This window comes from Solanum stenotomum, chromosome 2 (assembly GCF_019186545.1).
Source record: "Solanum stenotomum isolate F172 chromosome 2, ASM1918654v1, whole genome shotgun sequence".
NCBI classification, from domain to species: Eukaryota; Viridiplantae; Streptophyta; class Magnoliopsida; order Solanales; family Solanaceae; genus Solanum; species Solanum stenotomum.
Window position 1 is genome coordinate 60,099,701 of NC_064283.1, and position 18,358 is coordinate 60,118,058.

The window sequence follows — 18,358 nt, forward strand, 5'->3', positions numbered from 1 at the left end:
TTATATTAGTTCTCAAAGGTTACTAAATTATAGTTGTCCCAAAATATTTGGTCATTTTATAAAATCAAGTTGAACTTAATTATTTTTTCCCATTTTACCCTTAGTATTATGTGTTGTCAAAAATAGGCAATATTAATTGCATAGCATAGAAATTATTAATTTGAAGAATTCAAAGTAGTGAAATTTATTTAAGGGAGATAAGTGTAAAGTACAGTATTCAAAGCCTTGACCTTTGATGATGCAATCTTTTCATTCTCTTTTGCCAATTCGAGTTCAGACAATAGATTTTCCATTTTATTTCTCTGTTGAATTGACAATTTCCTTTTAGTTAAAATTGTTACTATAACAGGGTAGGGAACACTCTGAACTATAACAGGGAAGGGAACACTCTGAAGTACAAACAATACATGACTCCAACTAGTACATACGACTTTATGATTGGCCGACTCGGTTTGATCCCAAATTTTGTGGATTTATTAGTGATGACCTAGTGAACGATGATCTTTGGCTCTGCAGAACTGGCGCTACTATTTTTGAAGTTTTGAGGTTACAAAAGAGAAATGCATGATTATCTAAATTTTTCGTGTGTATTTGTCCATGAACTTTCTGGAATATGTTGACTAACTTTGTTTGACACCAAATTTTGTAGGCTCATTTGAAATGACCTAGTGAATGATACTTATTGTTTCTCAAGGAATCGGCGTCGCTTTTTTGGAGTTTGTAGGTCACGAATTAGGAATTCAGGTTTATCTTACCTATTTGTGTGTATTAGTCCATGATTTTTTCAGAAAATGACGTACTGACTCCGTTTGATCACAAATTTTATGGCTACATTTGTGACGACTGAGTGAACCATACTCTTTGCCTTTACAGGACTATCGTCACTTGTTTTGAAGTTTTGGGATCACAAAATACGAATTTAGGATTATCTAAGCTCTTCATGTGTATAATTAGTCCATTAGTTTTCCAAAATTTGTTTGACCAACTCTATTTCACCTCAAATTTTGTGGGTCCATCTATGATGAACCTAGTGAACGATACACATTGCCTCTACAAGACTGATATATGCCAATTTTTTGGAGTTTTGAATCACAAAATATGAATTCAGGATTATCTATGTTTTTAATGTGTATTAGTCCAAGAATTTTCTGGAATATGACTTTCTGACTGTGTTTGACTCTAAATTTTGTGGGTCTATATGTGACGACTGACAACCTAGTGAATGATACTCCATCTCTGCAGAACAGACGCCATTTTTTAACAAAATTTCGAGGTCATAAAAATATGAATTCGAAATTATCTAAGCTTTACGTGTGTACAAGTCTATGAATTTTTTGGAAATGTATGACATACTCAGTTTGACACCAAATTTTATGGGTCAATTCGAAACAACCTAGTGAACAATACTCATTGTTTCTCAAGGACCGACGTCTCTTTTGGAGTTTTTGGGTCACAAAATAAGAAATTCACGATTATCTCAATTTTTCATATGTATTAATCTATGAATTTTCTGAAATATGACTAATTGATTTCATTTAACCCCGAATTTTTTTGGTCTATTTGTGACGACCTAATGAGCGATACTCCTTGTTTCTACATGGCCAATATCAATTTTTTAGAATGTCAGGGTCACGAAACAGGAATTTAGGATTATCTAAGTTTTATGTGTGTATTAATCCATGATTTTTTTTCGCAATATGCATGAATGGCTCAACTTTTGTCATGACTCAATTTATGATCAAGCTGTGATCGGCACCTCATGTCTTAACTTAACCGAGTGAACCATCTTGGCTTTCTATTATATTCTAACTCAAATAAATTTGTGCAACTCAATGCAATTCTTTGTAAAGTAAATATAATATTTGGATCTCAAATTCAAGTAAACATTCTGAAAATTTGTATTAATTGTGTTTATGAAATTTCTTATCATTGTACAATATTTATGCATCATAAGAACGCATAAGCCAAATTCTAAGACTGTCTATAAATCCTCTAAATTGAAGATAATATCAACATAAAAGGAATAATTGAAATATGAATATATGTGTCTCCACCAAAAGCAAGAAGTGGAGCTACCAAAGCATGGAAAGTATTGGGGGGTCTTTAGCCTATAGTCTGCTCATCTGCAAAATTGGCCCCTCCGTTGTACCTAGGGGTGGCAAAATCAAACCCAACTTGTCCAACCCGTTATGTTAGGGCGGGTTATTGACCCGCCCATATATGAGTTCAACCCATTTCCATCAAATCTGTTTCAACCCATTAAAAGTTGGGTTGATGTGTAACTCAAATGGACTCATGAGAAATCTTGTCAAAATATTTTTAAAAACTTTTTTTCAATTTGATATGTTATATATGGTCTTAATAAAGAAAAAATATAATTTTATTAGGTACTAAAATAATTTAAAAGACCAAGTAAAACAATTAAGCTTGGTAAAAATTGGGTTGGGTTGGGTCTTGACCCATTATGTAACCCATTACCTAACCCATTTTGACCCAAGCAGATTTGGGTTGGGTTACATCTTGACCCGATTGTTGTCTTAATCCATTATGATCCGCCCAAATTTAACTCAACCTGCTCAATTGTCATCCTTAGATACAGCAAACCAACACAAGTTCGTTCACTAAAGTTTAAACGAGGTTTAAATAAACATGTATGAAAAAACATAACCTCTGAAATAGAACGGTTCATAAACCTCATCATGTAAGTAATATTTTATGGGTCTATTTGGAACGATCTAGTGAACAATACCCACTAGTTCTCAAGAAACAACATCACTTTTTTAGAATTTTTGGGTCACTAAGCATGAATTAAGGATTATCTTAGTTTTTCGTATGTACTGAAGTCTATGAATTTTCCGTAATAGGACTGACCGACTCTGTTTGACCCCAATTTTTGTGAGTCTATTCATGATGACCTAGTGAGCGATACTCTTTATCTCACTTTTTTTGGAGTTTCAAGGTCACAAATATGGAATTTAAGATTATTTAAATTTTTCATGTATATTAATCAATGAATTTTCTAGAATATGTCAAACCGACTCTATTTGACCCCAAATTTTATGAATTCATTTGAAATGACCGATAAACGATACGCATTGTCTCTGCAGGACTGACACCATTGTTTTTGGAGTTTTGGGTTAGGTTTGAAATTTCAAAAGGACAAGGTCACGGGTTGGGTCTCCAACAAACAAAATGATGGCAATAATATATCATCACATGTGGAGAGATTTTAGTTGATTTTGTTTGACACAAGGGCAATTTGCTTTTTCATAATGAAAATAAGAGAAAAATAAATCAGTACCTTTCTTGTAAGGTTTTTGTTGCATTGTAAAAATGAAATTTCGATTTCGAAACCTCAATTCTAATGAAGGATTGAAAGAGACATATACCTAATTTGTGTTTATTGTGAAAGTGTAACAAATTAAATAGATGCATTGTAGCTTTAGTTTAAATTTAATTGCATATTCAAAAGTTAACATAGTAACAAAACACTTGTGCACACTTTACAAAATAGGACAAACATATTATTATCATCAAAAGCATACTCAACAGCCAAACAAAGATAATTAACACAGATAGGAGTTCATCTCTGATAGACATCGGAGTAGATCTCCACTAAAACAGACAAAGAACACCCTAAATTAAAACACATTACTTTGCGTCTAGACGCATAAGCAATAACTAAGAACATGGTGCAGCTAATTTCCCTGACTGATCCTTCAAAGCGCTGCTACAAGTGGAGTAGTGGCAACTGATTTTGGAATCCACACTAGATCATTACTTGATGTGAAAAAGTGACAGATAGGTGATGTTCCTGGTAATACACCGAGCGAACGGAAAGATTCATGAGATGGATTCCAGTCAGAAGTATCCAAATGACATACAACCATCGCTTCCACTAGTCGATCACCATTTGCTTCATTAATTCTCCCTAATGAAACTTTGAACACCTTGATTTTATTGTCAATTGTGTGATGACAGTAGAAAATCGCGTAAGGGCTAGACAATAGAAGACACGCCACGATTTTAGGAGTGGTAATTTGTTGTGGAGTGTCTAAAATTGTATAACGACGAAGCAGGGGAGAGATATCATGAGTTGTTATCGTTGTCAGAGCTTTGATTTGGGTATTTTCTCCCATGATTTCTTGCACAAAATGCAGCATTGCCTCCGTGGATGTGGCACAATACTTTCTCTCTCCTTTTATAGGCGAATCTTCGCATATTTTCAATTTATTTTCCATGGATTTAACTTGTGAAAATGGAATGGAATCAACTGCTTTTTTCGGAAAAGAAGTTAGATTTCTTCGTGTTTGAAAGGAGAGAGTCATTATTTTCCCTATTTTTAGATCATCCATAAGGAAGAAAAATGAATCATGCTTTTTCACATGCTTATCATTTCCCTGTTTATACGAACTACGAAAGATGTTTCCTAAATCGGAAATCTCCTTCTCATCATTTCCATGTTAATACGAACTACGAAAGATGTTTCCTAAATTGGAAATGTCACGCCCCGAGCCTACGCCCTAGATGTGGCCGGCACTCGAAGACCATTACTGGCCCCAAGCGAACCCTTGGCCTAGCTTTCTTAACTCAGTGGAAACCTAACTCAACAGAATAACTCCATGCAATGCAAGGACATAAAACAACTTAACTGATAAAAATCTAGCCAAAAAGGCAACTCGAGTCCTAAAATAGAATATTTACATATATATATAGATGAGAGACTCAATACTAACTGACTAACTATCTATGAAGCCTCTATAATACTGAGATGGATGTTGGGACAGACCCCGCAACATCCTAACGAAACAAAACTAGGAACACAAAATAACAGAGTCCTCCGAAATGCAAGGAGGCTCACCACTGATTCTAGAGTGCTCAACTGGATCAACGGCGTGCTGGATGCTGATCCTAGGTACCTTCGTCTGCATCATCATAAGATGCAGGCCAACTGGCATCAGTACATTTAATGTACGAGTATGCGAGCTGAAAAGATAAGCAACATAGGCTAGAAGGAAATCTGGAAGAAACTGAATAACTTACCTGGCTCAACTCAACTCAACCTGACTGACTCATTTCAATATAAGGCAATTTAAAACAAGTGCAATATAAAGAAAAGCTGTTTAAAACCTGCTATAAACTCTGTGTGTATACAAAGATACAATAAGTCTGAGATGTATATCGAAATACAATTGAACTGATGTATATAAAAATACAATAATTTTGGTGTATGAAAATACAATAACTGATGTGGGAGTTTCTCTAACCGACAACCATCACTTAGAGATGTAGTGATGATATAGCGATCGACCTCACGCTGCCAGAGCATCCTATACCCGGCCAAAGGTATAAGACCTGAATTGCCTAATGGATCCACTAGTCTATCTGGAAAAAGGATTCACCTAAAATGTATGATCCTTTTATACCCATGGTGGCTAACATGGTTCTATGGGGGCTGTGGGTTCCTTGAACGCTCCCCCAACTCGGTGCTCGATACTACTCCCAAAAATGTACTGGCTTTTATGTTTTTTTTTAAAACATATTTCTTTCTGCTGATTTGAGATTTTTACTCAAAAACTTAGCTCAAAGGCTATCTTGGAAATCTCAGTTTCTTCTTTTGCTTCATTTAGAAAGCGATAACTCTTTTTCTGAAAAACTAGCCCGAAGGCTCTTTGGAGATCTCAGTTTCAAAGCTTGTTTAAATGTAAAAACATTTCTTTAAAACTCCTTTGGGAATACATAGTTCCCTAATAACTTTTGATAAATGAACTCAACTTAAACTCTTGACTTAACTTGAAACTCGATACTCTTTACTCAACTTGAAACTCTAAACTCTTTGCTTGACTGGAAACTTGAGCCTTAAAATGAAGTTAAAACGTTTATTAAAGACTCTTGCTTGACTTACTTCTTAACTTCTAAGCTTGACTTCTAACTTCACTTGACTTTGATCCTAACTCGCCTTGAATTTGATTATGGATTCAAGGTATATGATCACACGTTTATGGATGAGTTCTTGACGTTTAAACGTACTTTGGAGTGTTGGAAACAACTAGGAAACATAGGTACAATACCAAATACCAAGGAACATGCATGAGAAAGTATGAAAAGAATGGAGAAACTTGGCGTCCATGGCGCTCTGCAAGGCGCGGAGCGCCAGCCCTCGAAGCTCAGAAGGGCTGCTGGGGCGCACTGCTAGGCGCGCCGCCCCAAGGGAGAAAACTCAGAAACTCTTTTGGGGCGCGCTGACAGGCGCGACACCCCACCCCTGACCCCCGAAAACTCGACTTTTCTCCTTCCTTTTTCCAACTCTAAACCTCCTTAACTTCCATGGATCCAGCCCCAGACACTTACAAACCCCTCAACATACAATAGATTTCAACTCACAAACACAACCGGAAACTTGTCCCAAATCAACAAGAACTTCAACACAATCACAACCAACAACTTCAACAAACATAATCAATCCTTTCTCTTAAACGAGTTTGGCGTGTGGGGGAAAGAACCAACCCAACACTATGAACTCACATACCTTAATAGGGATCACCCCCGATGATATCCACGACGATCTCTACGAAGTTGCTTCTTCTTCTCCTTCTCCTCTTCTTTCTCTCTTCACTCACAACCCTAACTCTCACTTTTTAAAAGGGAAAACTGATCTAAAAATCAGTCTAAATCCCTAATATAACCAAAAGAATTGGTTAGGGAAAAGACCAAAATACCCTTACAATTTCAGGTGAACTGCCCTGTGCCAACAACCCAACTTCCAAAGGACATAACTCACTCATACGAACTCAGAATCGACCAAAATCAGCGGCGTTGGAAAGATCATTCTACGAGCTTCGCAAATATAACTGGAACTACACCTAACTCATCTTGATCTAGAAGTTATGACTGATCAAAGTTGGCCAGAAACTCACTTTTTCCCATACTTGGCTAAATTCCAGATTTTTAATTATTTCCAAAAAAAAACTATTTCTAATTCTAAGCCTCTTCATAGTTATTTCAAATTGCCGGATGTTACAGGAAATCTCCTTCTCATCATTTCCCTGTTTATACGAACTACAAAAGATGTTTCCTAAATCGAAAATCTCCTTCTCATCATTTCCCTGTTTATACCAACTACGAAAGATGTTTCCTAACTCAGAAATCTCCTTCTCATCATTTCCCTGTTTATACCAACTACGAAAGATGTTTCCTAAATCGAAAATCTCCTTCTCATCATTTCCCTGTTTATACGAACTACGAAAGATGTTTCCTAAATCGAAAATCTCCTTCTCATCATTTCCCTGTTTATACCAACTACAAAAGATGTCCCCTAAACCTGAAATCTCTTTCTTATCATTGCCATGTTTATACCAACTACAAAAGATGTCCCCTAAACCTGAAATCTCTTTCTTATCATTCCCCTGAAATCTCTTGTTGATGATTGTCATCAACTCCCTGTTTCAATTTACAATAATCGAACGTATATTCGGAACCATAAATCTCTTTTAATGCTTGTTCGTGATTGTCTTCATAATTTCCTTCAACAACTTTCCTAGCTCCTGTTCCATAAGCAACTTGACATATATATAATTAATCAGAGTTTTTATATAATAAGTGGCTAATTGTATTTAAGATGGAGGAGAATATTGAAATTACCAGCAGAATTAGGGAGACAAGTACACAAAAACCAAGCTTAACATCCATTGATTTTCTGTTGAGTTCTTAAGAAATTCTACTGAAATAAGAGGTATATATATACTACCAGAAGAGAAGAAAACTCACTAAAGAAAAAGAATCAAAATTGTTACTCATTGTGACGTTGTTTGATATGACACGAAGTTTAAGAAAAAAATAAATATTTTTTAAAATTTTGAGCTAAAATAAGTCCAAAAAAAAAAAGTCATATATATTTGTCACTTTTGTGTGGCTATGAATAATCTCGTTAAGGATAAAATTGACATTTTAAAATTAAACTATTATTCTCCTATCTCAATATATATGATTTATTTTGCTTGTTAGTCCAAAAGAACGACATATTTCTATATTAATTAATGATTTAACTTTAAAATGTTCATTTTACTCTTAATGAAGTGATTTGCAGCCACACAAATATCTATCACAATGTTCAAAGTCACACAATCTAATCAAACAATTCATCACAATAAGATTCTAAAAATAATAACACTCACATCAAACAATTAGAAAAATGGGTCAAAGCAACTCAAAAACTCAATTTCAAAATGAAGTTTGGATCCGAAAATCTTTATTTGAAAACATTACTCAAGGCATTTGGAACTCACTGGTGAAACCATTTCGAAAACAAAAATAATCAATTCACAATCACCATTTTACTTTAGAACTCAAGTTCTTGAAAACCTTGCCAATTGTCAATCAAAAATCCCATTTTTTTTATGTTAAAATCCACAAATGATAAAATGAATTGAAGTTTTAAGGTCACAAAGACTTTACCCAAATGATTTTGCACAAGAGATCTCTTTAAAATTGTCTCCAAGGGGTTTCTAAAACTCAAAATAGGGTACAACTGTTTACATCCCTACTCTATTCAAATAGGGCTAAATGTCGCGGTGACTCAAAATAATAAACAATTGAATCAATTTTAAAAGAATTTTAAGAATAAACGAATTTTAAAAGAGTTGCCACCTAATTTTAGGAAAACTAGAAAATCAATTAATTAATCTACGAAACCATTAGATTCTAGGTAAGGGGTTCAAATTATTTCGAAGGGAAGGTGTTGAGCATCCTTCGAATCCACAAATGTGGGTCCCGACTGAATTCATTTTTTCAAATTGAGGAGAAGATAACAATAATATACAACTATAATAAACATGCAATGTGCACATGTAAAAAATTAAACAAATAATATAAGAAACAACCTAATGTTTGTCTATCGCTAACAATAAACATAATAATGAATATAGTCTTATTTTAATAGAATGACTTCAATGGGAAGTGACTCTGAGGTACCTGTAAAGACACTTAGTAAAAGTGTTAGTACTAAATATATATATGAACAAAAATAAATGAATCAAATATTAACTTAAAAATAAAACTCCGTCTTATTAACATGGGAGGCCTTGAAAATCGACGATAATTTCTTCATCGGCCATTTTGAACAAACAAAATACATGAACTTAAATTAAATTTCCTTCTTTTACAATGTAAAGGTCTCCAAAATCGACGGAAAGATTTTCTCATTGACCATTTTTAACAAATAAAATATATAAACTTAAACTAAAATTCAACAACAATATCTTAAAAATAGATCAATAGTAAATTGCTAACAACCTCTAGACAATTCAAAATAAATGATAAAATAAGGCAAACATGCCAACAATTAATACCAGAATCACTGGAAATGCTAAACTTTGAAAGAAACAAAAAAATAACAATGATAAAAATAATAATAATGGCCAAAGTAACCCAAATCAAAATGACAATTAAACAAAAAAATATATATATAAAACAAAATACAATCATTCTAAATGTAACTAAATAATGCATAATCTGTATATGAACAAGAAGATAATAACAACAAAAAATAAAAAAAATAAAGCAAGAACGGTCCAATAATACAAAATAATACTAACATATATTATGAAAATGAAAACAAAACAATGATAAACTAAGAGTTGTCGGCTAACACAATCACTTAATAGATAAAACATAATACAAATGTTGAAAATATTGAAGAGAGCTATGGTAAAACTTTAACAGCAGAAACAATAGAGCAACACCGAAAAAGATTAAATCCAACCAGATCTATACCAAATTCATATAAAATCCAACAAATACGGCTGACCGGAGATAAGCAAACTAAAATAACAAAGAAAGAAAATGTGATAAAACATAGGAAGAGAAGAGGTTTAAGAAAATGAAAATGAAGCTAGAAGGGAAGAAAACATAGCTAATAGTGACTGGGTTTCCAGCTTTGTCGGAGTTGGAGCGATTGTGGAGACTTGTTTCTGCCATGGTTTGAACGTTATGGAACTCGCTATTGGTCCGAGCTAGTGGGTTCGTTTGAATTTTGCTCCAGATCATCAGAGAAAGACAGCGACTGGGTGGTCTCGCCGGAGCTCACCGATACTGAACTGAAACACCTAAAAGTAGTAGAAATCGTAAAAGGAGAAAGGGGGAAAGGGATCTGGTGTTGTTTAGTGAGGGAGAAAGGGTTGAGATGGGTTGGGTTTGGGTGGTTGTTGGTTTCTGTTTTCTGGTTGTTTTTCGCCGAAAAAGGGAAGAGTAATGGTGGTGTAGTGGATCTAGTGAGGTTTGAGGTGGTGGAGGCTAAGGGAGGAAAATGGGAGAGGGAAAAACAAAATTAGGGTTTTGCTATTTAGAAAATTCTTATCTCCTAAAAAATAATTCACCACCTCCTATTTTTTAACCTAATCAAAACTTATATAGAAAATAATTGTTAAATGGGCTCAATTGTGGACTTGGAATTGTGGTCCAAAATTATCGATCAAGTAAAATATCAGTATTTGAATTAATTTCTAGACTGTGCAAAATATCAAATAAATATTAACAAATGTAACAAATAAAATGAATATTAAAAAGAATAATAATAAACGTAACTAATGACATGTAAAAAATGTAATTTTAAGATTAACTAATAAAAGAAAAATCTTAAATTTTGATGAATAAGGATAGTTATCGATAAAACTTATTTAAAATTATAAAAAAATTATTTTGAACTATTAAATAAATAAAACTTAAAAGTTACGAAATTTTGAAAATGTTAGGCCAAAATTGGGTGTTAATAGTTGTCCCTTTCGTTGGATATGATTGATGCAAGAAATAGTGGACAACGAAAATTGACAAACCCGATTTTGGCCGAACACATGACCTTTATATAAAAATACGGTTGGAATGTGGTGGAAGTTGATTTCGGACTTACCTCCAAAAGGTTCCACGCTGTGTTCCGTCCTTGTTGAAGTAGTCCACACTTGTGGCTCAAGTGAGAATGCATCCTCTTGGATGTTCTCGAAAAAACAAAGATGAAACTCATTAGTAGAGACAAATGAAGATGATCCATTGGTAGGATAAAAATGCATGTCCGTCGGCAGGACGAATGAGGATGATGATCCATTGGTAGAATTTTGAATGTATGTCCATCGGTAGGACGAATGAAAAAAGATTATTCATCGGTAGGATTTTGAATGTATGTCTATCGATAGGACGAATGAAAAAGATGATGATCCATCGGTAGGATATGAATGTATGTCCATCGGTAGGACGAATGAAAAAAGGTGATCCATCGGTAGGATTTTGAATGTATGTCCATCGGTTAGGACGAATGAAAAAAGATGATCCATCGGTAGGATTTTGAATGTATGTCCATCAGTAGGATGAATAAAAAAAAGATGATCCATCGGTAGGATTTTGAATGTATGTCCATCGGTAGGACGAATAAAAAAGATGATCCATCGGTAGGATTTTGAATGTATGTCCATCGGTTAGGACGAATGAAAAAAGATGATCCATCGGTAGGATTTTGAATGTATGTCCATCGGTAGGACAAATAAAAAAATGATGATCCATCGGTAGGATTTTGAATGTATGTCCATCGGTAGGACGAATAAAAAAGATGATCCATCGGTAGAATTTTGAATGTATGTCCATCGGTAGGATGAAATAAAAAAAAATGATCCATCGGTAGGATTTTGAATGTATGTCCATCTGTAGGACGAATAAAAAAGATGATCCATCGATAGGATTTTGAATGTATGTCCATCGGTAGGACGAATGACAAAAGATGATCCATTGGTAGGATTTTGAATGTAGGACGAATAAAAATTCTTTCGACGCAAGTCACCTCCGACTTGAACGCGAATAGATAAGGTGCACATCCTTCACCTCCGAATAGATGCGACCTAAATGCAAATATCTTTCAATGCAAGTTTCCTTCGACTTGAACATTGAATACATTTGGTGCGCATTCTTCACCTCCGAATAGATGCGACTTAAATGCAAATATCTTTCANNTAGGATTTTGAATGTATGTCCATCGGTAGGACGAATAAAAAAGATGATCCATCAATAGGATTTTGAATGTATGTCCATCGGTAGGACGAATGACAAAAGATGATCCATTGGTAGGATTTTGAATGTAGGACGAATAAAAATTCTTTCGACGCAAGTCACCTCCGACTTGAACGCGAATAGATAAGGTGCATATCCTTCACCTCCGAATAGATGCGACCTAAATGCAAATATCTTTCAACGCAAGTTTCCTTCGACTTGAACATTGAATACATATGGTGCGCATTCTTCACCTCCGAATAGATGCGACTTAAATGCAAATATCTTTCAATGCAAGTTTTCTTCGACTTGAACGTTGAATAGATATGGTGCACATCCTTCACCTCCGAATAGATGCGACTTAAATGCAAATATCTTTCAACGCAAGTTTCCTTCGACTTGAACGTTGAATAGATATGGTGCGCATCCTTCACCTCCGAATAGATGCGACTTAAATGCAATGGCCTTCTCGACAAATGAAAATGCAATGGCCCTCTCAGCAAAATGAAAATTCAATGGCCCTATTGGCAAATGAAAATGCAATGGCCTCCTCGGTAAATGAAAATGCAATGGCCCTCTTGGCAAAATGAAAAATGCAATGGCCTTCTCGGCAAATGAAAATGCAATGGCCCTCTTGGCAAAATGAAAATGCAATGGCCCTCTTGGCAAATGAAAAAAGAAATTCGTGAAAGTCACAAGAAAAAGCATAATGCCTAAGCATCTGAACCCCTAATGTTAGCCAAAGTCATCCCCAAAAAAAATAGCGTCGGTTCTGCAGAGCCAAAATCATCCTCCAAAAAAAATAGCGTCAGTTCTGCAGAGCCAAAGAACATCATTCACTAGGTCATCACTAATAAATCTACAAAATTTGGGATCAAACAAAGTCGGGCAATCATAAAGTCGTATATACCAGTTGGAGTCATGTATTGTTTGTACTTCAGAGTGTTCCCTTCCCTGTTATAGTAACAATTTTAACTAAAAGGAAATTGTCAATTCAACAGAGAAATAAAATGGAAAATCTATAGTCTGAACTCGAATTGGCAAAAGAGAATGAGAAGATTGCATCATCGAAGGTCAAGGCTTTGAAATACTCCACTTTACACTTATCTCTCTTAAATAAATTTCACTACTTTGAATTCTTCAAATTAATAATTTCTATGCTATGCAATTAATATTGCCTATTTTTTACAACACAAAATACTAAGGGTAAAATGGGAAAAAAATAATTAATTTCAACTTGATTTTATAAAATGACCAAATATTTTGGGACAAGTGTATATTTTAGTAACCTTTGAGAACTAATATAGAATAGAGGGAATATTATAAAAGCTCCTATTAATTATTATGCGTGCAGTTCGAGGAAGGACCAGATCATAAAGTCTCCTAATTCCATTATTTATGTAGGAAGTAGTTTCCATAATTCAACTTTAAATGGGTGATATCTGTTTCTGGTTAGTTGGTCCAAAGATGATAAATGCATGTAGGACTGTGATGGTGACATAGGTCACACTTTTCGTCAACTCATCTGGATTGCTATTGACTTTGTCTGAGCCACATTAATGTGAATTTAAGTTAGATGCATCCATAATAATAAAATAAATTTCTTAATAATTGGTGTAATTTAATTGGTTATAGTAAGTTCATTATTATTTAGTTTAAGTTACATCTTAACGTTATTAAATATAATTGACATAATATATAAATGTGTTTATTAACTTGGTTCCGATCGATATCTATGTCGTTCAATTTTGAGCGTGCACAAGAAAATATTTAAACTTAACGAAAGTTAGCGGACTTTTCTTTGGTTTTATGTAAATAATGCATGCAAGTTTTGTCAACTATGAAGGTGTATTTTGACTTGTATCTGATCAATCAATTCGTTTCATCTTGTTTCCCAAAGTTCACTAATCAATGAAATGCATTTATAATTAGGATTTATGTTATAAATAGATTAACTCGCTCTCTAACTTGATTTCAATTGATATATGTGCCTTCCAATTTTGGATATTCACAAGTAGACACTTAATAGGATGTGAGTGCCTACTTGAATAGATGCCAGCTGAGGTAAAATTAAGTGGCATGCTTATGTATTATGCTAATTTAATTTTCTACATCATTTTTTCTATGTTATATATATCAATAAAAACATATTAAATAGAGTTACCTGTTAGTAAAATATCTTTTGGTGAAAACATATAATGGTACCTGTACCGAATTGGTTGGTGCAATTGAAGTTTATATTACTGTTTATAATATAAGATGATGCAAGTTATAAAAAACTTAACCGTATCAGATATTTATCATGAGTTCAATAGTTACATGATATGCATTTGCATCAAGACTATTAGTACTTAGTCAATAGTTAAATTTACATAGTTTGGTGTAAACACAACAATCAATATGAAGTGGTGCTATATAATGCAGTAACATTGGCAACTACACAAATCAAGCGCATAGCAACATCATGGAGAAGCACATTTTCTTATTGATTCTTCTCTTTCTAATTCAATTTTCTATATCAATTGCTTTCTCAAATGAGACTGACCAACAAGCTCTACTAGCTTTCCAAAATCTTATTACAACTCCCAATCATTTTTTGGCCAATAATTGGACCAAGACTGCGTCTTTTTGTTCTTGGTTCGGTGTCACATGCAGTTCAAAAAGGCAAAGGGTTGTAGCCTTGACTCTTCCTGATTTGCTACTTCAAGGCACAATTTCCCCGTCTTTGGCCAATTTGTCCTCTCTCAGTGTTCTCAATCTCGAGAATAACTCATTCCATGGTGTCATCCCTTATGGACTTGGCCACTTGCCTCGCTTGCAAGTGATTGATATTCAAAACAATAAGCTCCAAGGAAGTATACCAACAAGTCTATTTCAACACCGGAGAGTTCAAATCATTTCATTGGCCTTCAATAAACTCGATGGTGAAATGTGGAAAGGCCCATGGTATGCACCCGAACTTAGAGTCTTAAATCTCAGGAACAATAGCCTCACAGGTATAATCCCTCCTTCTGTTGGAAATGCCACAAAGTTGATGAACTTTAGCTTGTCTTATAATAAAATCAACGGTAACATTCCTAAGGAGATCGGTAATCTGAGCCAGCTTACATTTCTGTCCTTGGTCGATAATCAATTAACAGGTTCCATTCCTACATCAATTTTTAATATCTCATCATTACTTTCCCTAACTCTGGGAAGGAATAGCCTTTCTGGTCCTCTCTTGCTTGATGAGGGAATTTTTTTATCAAATTTGGAGCATTTAAGTTTATCTCGCAACCAAATTTCTGGTCGCATCCCTTCCAACATCTGCCAACTCATACAACTTAAAATATTGTCCATATCTTTCAACAACATAACTGGAGAAATACCCAAAAATATTGATTGTTTAACGAAGCTCGAGGAGCTTTATATTGGTAATAATCCAATAACAGGGACTATTCCCACTTCATTGGGAAATATTTCCACTCTGCGCAATCTTTACTGCGCAAGGAATAGCTTGGAGGGGCCAATTCCTCCAGAATTAGGGAAGCTCTCAAATTTGATAGAAATAGATTTTGAAGAAGTTTATAATCTCATAGGTCAGATTCCGGAGGCTATTTTTAATATATCTTCTTTGGAATACATTGCGTTAACTTCTAACAAACTCTCAGGGAGAATTCCAACCTCTACTGGTCTTCATCTTCCGAACCTCTTAGAACTTCACTTGTCTGGCAATAAGCTTGAAGGGGAAATTCCTCTGCACATCACAAACGCTTCCAAGCTTGTAAAATTGGGGCTAGCAATCAACTTCTTCAGTGGAAGTATTCCAACTAATTTGGGAAACCTTCATGATCTGCGACTTCTTTTCCTACATGATAATCAACTTACCAGTGAACATGAGTTGCCATTCTTCCAATCTTTGGCAGACTGTAGGATGTTGCAATATCTAGATGTGGGTTACAATCCGTTGAATAGCGTTTTGCCCAATTCAATAGGTAATCTTTCATCTACTATTGAATTCTTTGAAATGAGTAATGCTCACATCAATGGACTCATCCCCACAAGTATAGGCAACATGAGTGGTCTTGTAACCTTATTCTTTCAAGATAACAGCTTTATGGGAAATATTCCTCCTGAGTTTGGTAAGCTTAAACAACTCCAAGGGCTGTATCTAAATAACAATAAATTGCAGGGACATATTCCAGAGGCGGTATGCAATTTATCTTATTTGGGACGATTAAATCTGGAAGGTAATAAGCTCTTTGGGTTAATTCCAGCATGTATAGGAAATCTTAGCATGCTACAACATCTTTATTTGGGTTCTAATAAATTTTCATCAAAATTTCCATCAAACCTTTGGAAAATGAGTGGTCTTCTCTTTCTAAATGTGTCACAAAATTCTATAGAGGGAGAAGTTCCATCAGATATTGGAGAACTGAAAGCCATTGTAGGACTATATCTTTCAGGTAACCACTTCTCAGGCATAATACCAAGCAGATTGGGGGAACTCCAAAACCTGCAGTCCCTTGACCTATCAAACAATTCATTTACAGGTTCAATTCCATTATCCTTTGCCAACTTGATAAGCTTGGAATTCTTGAATTTGTCTTTAAATGCCTTGTCAGGTACTATTCCTAAGTCATTAGAAAAACTCGCCCTTAAAAGCATTAATGTTTCATTTAATGAATTAGAAGGTGAAATACCCAATGGTGGTGTGTTTGTAAATTCTACTTTGCAATCATTTCTCGGAAACAAAGGTCTATGTGGAATGCGCATATTGGAGCTTCCTGCTTGCCCTATCAGTAGTCATGGAAAACAATCAAAGTCTAAGGAGCTTGTGCTGAAAATTGTTATTCCAGTGGTTGTTTCATCCTTTCTGATATTCTTGTTGGTGTCAGCTTGGATAATAAAACGAAAGAACAAAGGGAAGTCCAAAGATGTTGATAAGGTTCCGGAGATAAGGACATATCAATTGATTTCTTATCATGAGATTCAACGAGCAACAAATAATTTTGATGAATCAAACTTAATTGGTGTGGGAGGTTCTGGCTCTGTGTACAAAGGCACATTATCTAGTGGAACTTTGGTGGCTATTAAAGTTCTGGATTTGCAAAGTGAGGAAGTATGCAAGAGGTTTGATACCGAATGCGAAGTGATGAGAAATATCAGGCACAGAAATCTTGTTCCGGTGATTACTACTTGTTCTAGTGACTACATAAGAGCCTTTGTTCTGCAATATATGCCCAACAGTAGTCTTGATAATTTGTTGTACAGAGAAGATCATCACTTGAACCTTCTTCAAAGAGTCACCATAATGCTTGATGTGGCTATGGCAATTGAATATCTGCATCATGGTAATGATAGTCCGATAGTTCATTGCGACCTAAAGCCAGCCAACGTTCTTTTGGATGAAGATATGGTGGCTCATGTTGGTGATTTTGGCATCTCTAAAATTTTAGCTACAAGCAAGTTCATGGCACATACCGAGACATTAGGCACTCTTGGATATATTGCACCAGGTACGTACACTAGTTTCGTTCTTTTTCACTTATCATTAACCCTTTCTCTTAGATTTTCTCTTATCAGAACTAAGCTCTTCCGAATTCTGGAACTAAATAGAAACCAAGTCTTTCATTGTACAAAACAATTGTTATCTTTCGATTTTAATTTATTTTTCATTTTCATTCTTCTAAAGAATATGGCTTGGAAGGAATAGTGTCCATTAGTGGTGATGTTTACAGCTATGGCATCATGATGATGGAGGTATTGACAAAAAGACGACCAACTGAAGACGAGATATTCAATGAAATTCTTGGCTTGAGGCAGTGGATTAGACGAGCATTTCCTGGGGCAATTATGGAAGTCGTGGATGTAACTCTTTTTCATGAGGACGAACATGTCAATTTCAAAAGTGAAATATGCATAGCCTCCATGATGGAATTGGCTTTGAATTGCACGAAGGAAATGCCAGAGTCAAGGATAACTATGAGAGACATAGTCAAGAGGCTTAACAAAATCAAGAACACATTTTTGGGAACATAGAAATTAGCACCTCTTAAAGTGGTGTTCTCTTTTAGTAGCAAGTTACTATGTTGTTTTTTAATCAGTTTTTTATGTTTAAATAATGATTCATAATGAATGAAGTTGGGGGATTAAGATGGAACAATGGTTAGATGGGAGTTCGACAGCAAAATGGACACTTTTTAAATCCTAATCACCAAAAGAGACATTCTCTAAAAACACACACCAAAACGGACAGTTGACCATTTATGGGCATACTATAACATAATGCAATTAGTTTTCTAACAATTCAAGCTTCATTTCATTTCAACAAGTAAAGTTTTATACAAAC

At 34.8% G+C, this 18,358-nt stretch overlaps 1 protein-coding gene across 1 annotated transcript in view; it reads left to right on the forward strand.

The window, feature by feature from the left end:
• Positions 1-18,101, forward strand: part of LOC125856164 (probable LRR receptor-like serine/threonine-protein kinase At3g47570) — a 155,105-nt gene extending 137,004 nt beyond the window's left edge. Inside the window, exons 4-5 of the mRNA XM_049535719.1 lie at positions 17,140-17,525; positions 17,702-18,101. Coding sequence (XP_049391676.1) covers positions 17,140-17,525; positions 17,702-18,048 — 733 coding nt within the window. The 3' untranslated portion in view covers positions 18,049-18,101. The remainder of the gene's footprint in view (positions 1-17,139; positions 17,526-17,701) is intronic.
• The last annotated feature ends 257 nt before the right edge of the window (positions 18,102-18,358 follow it).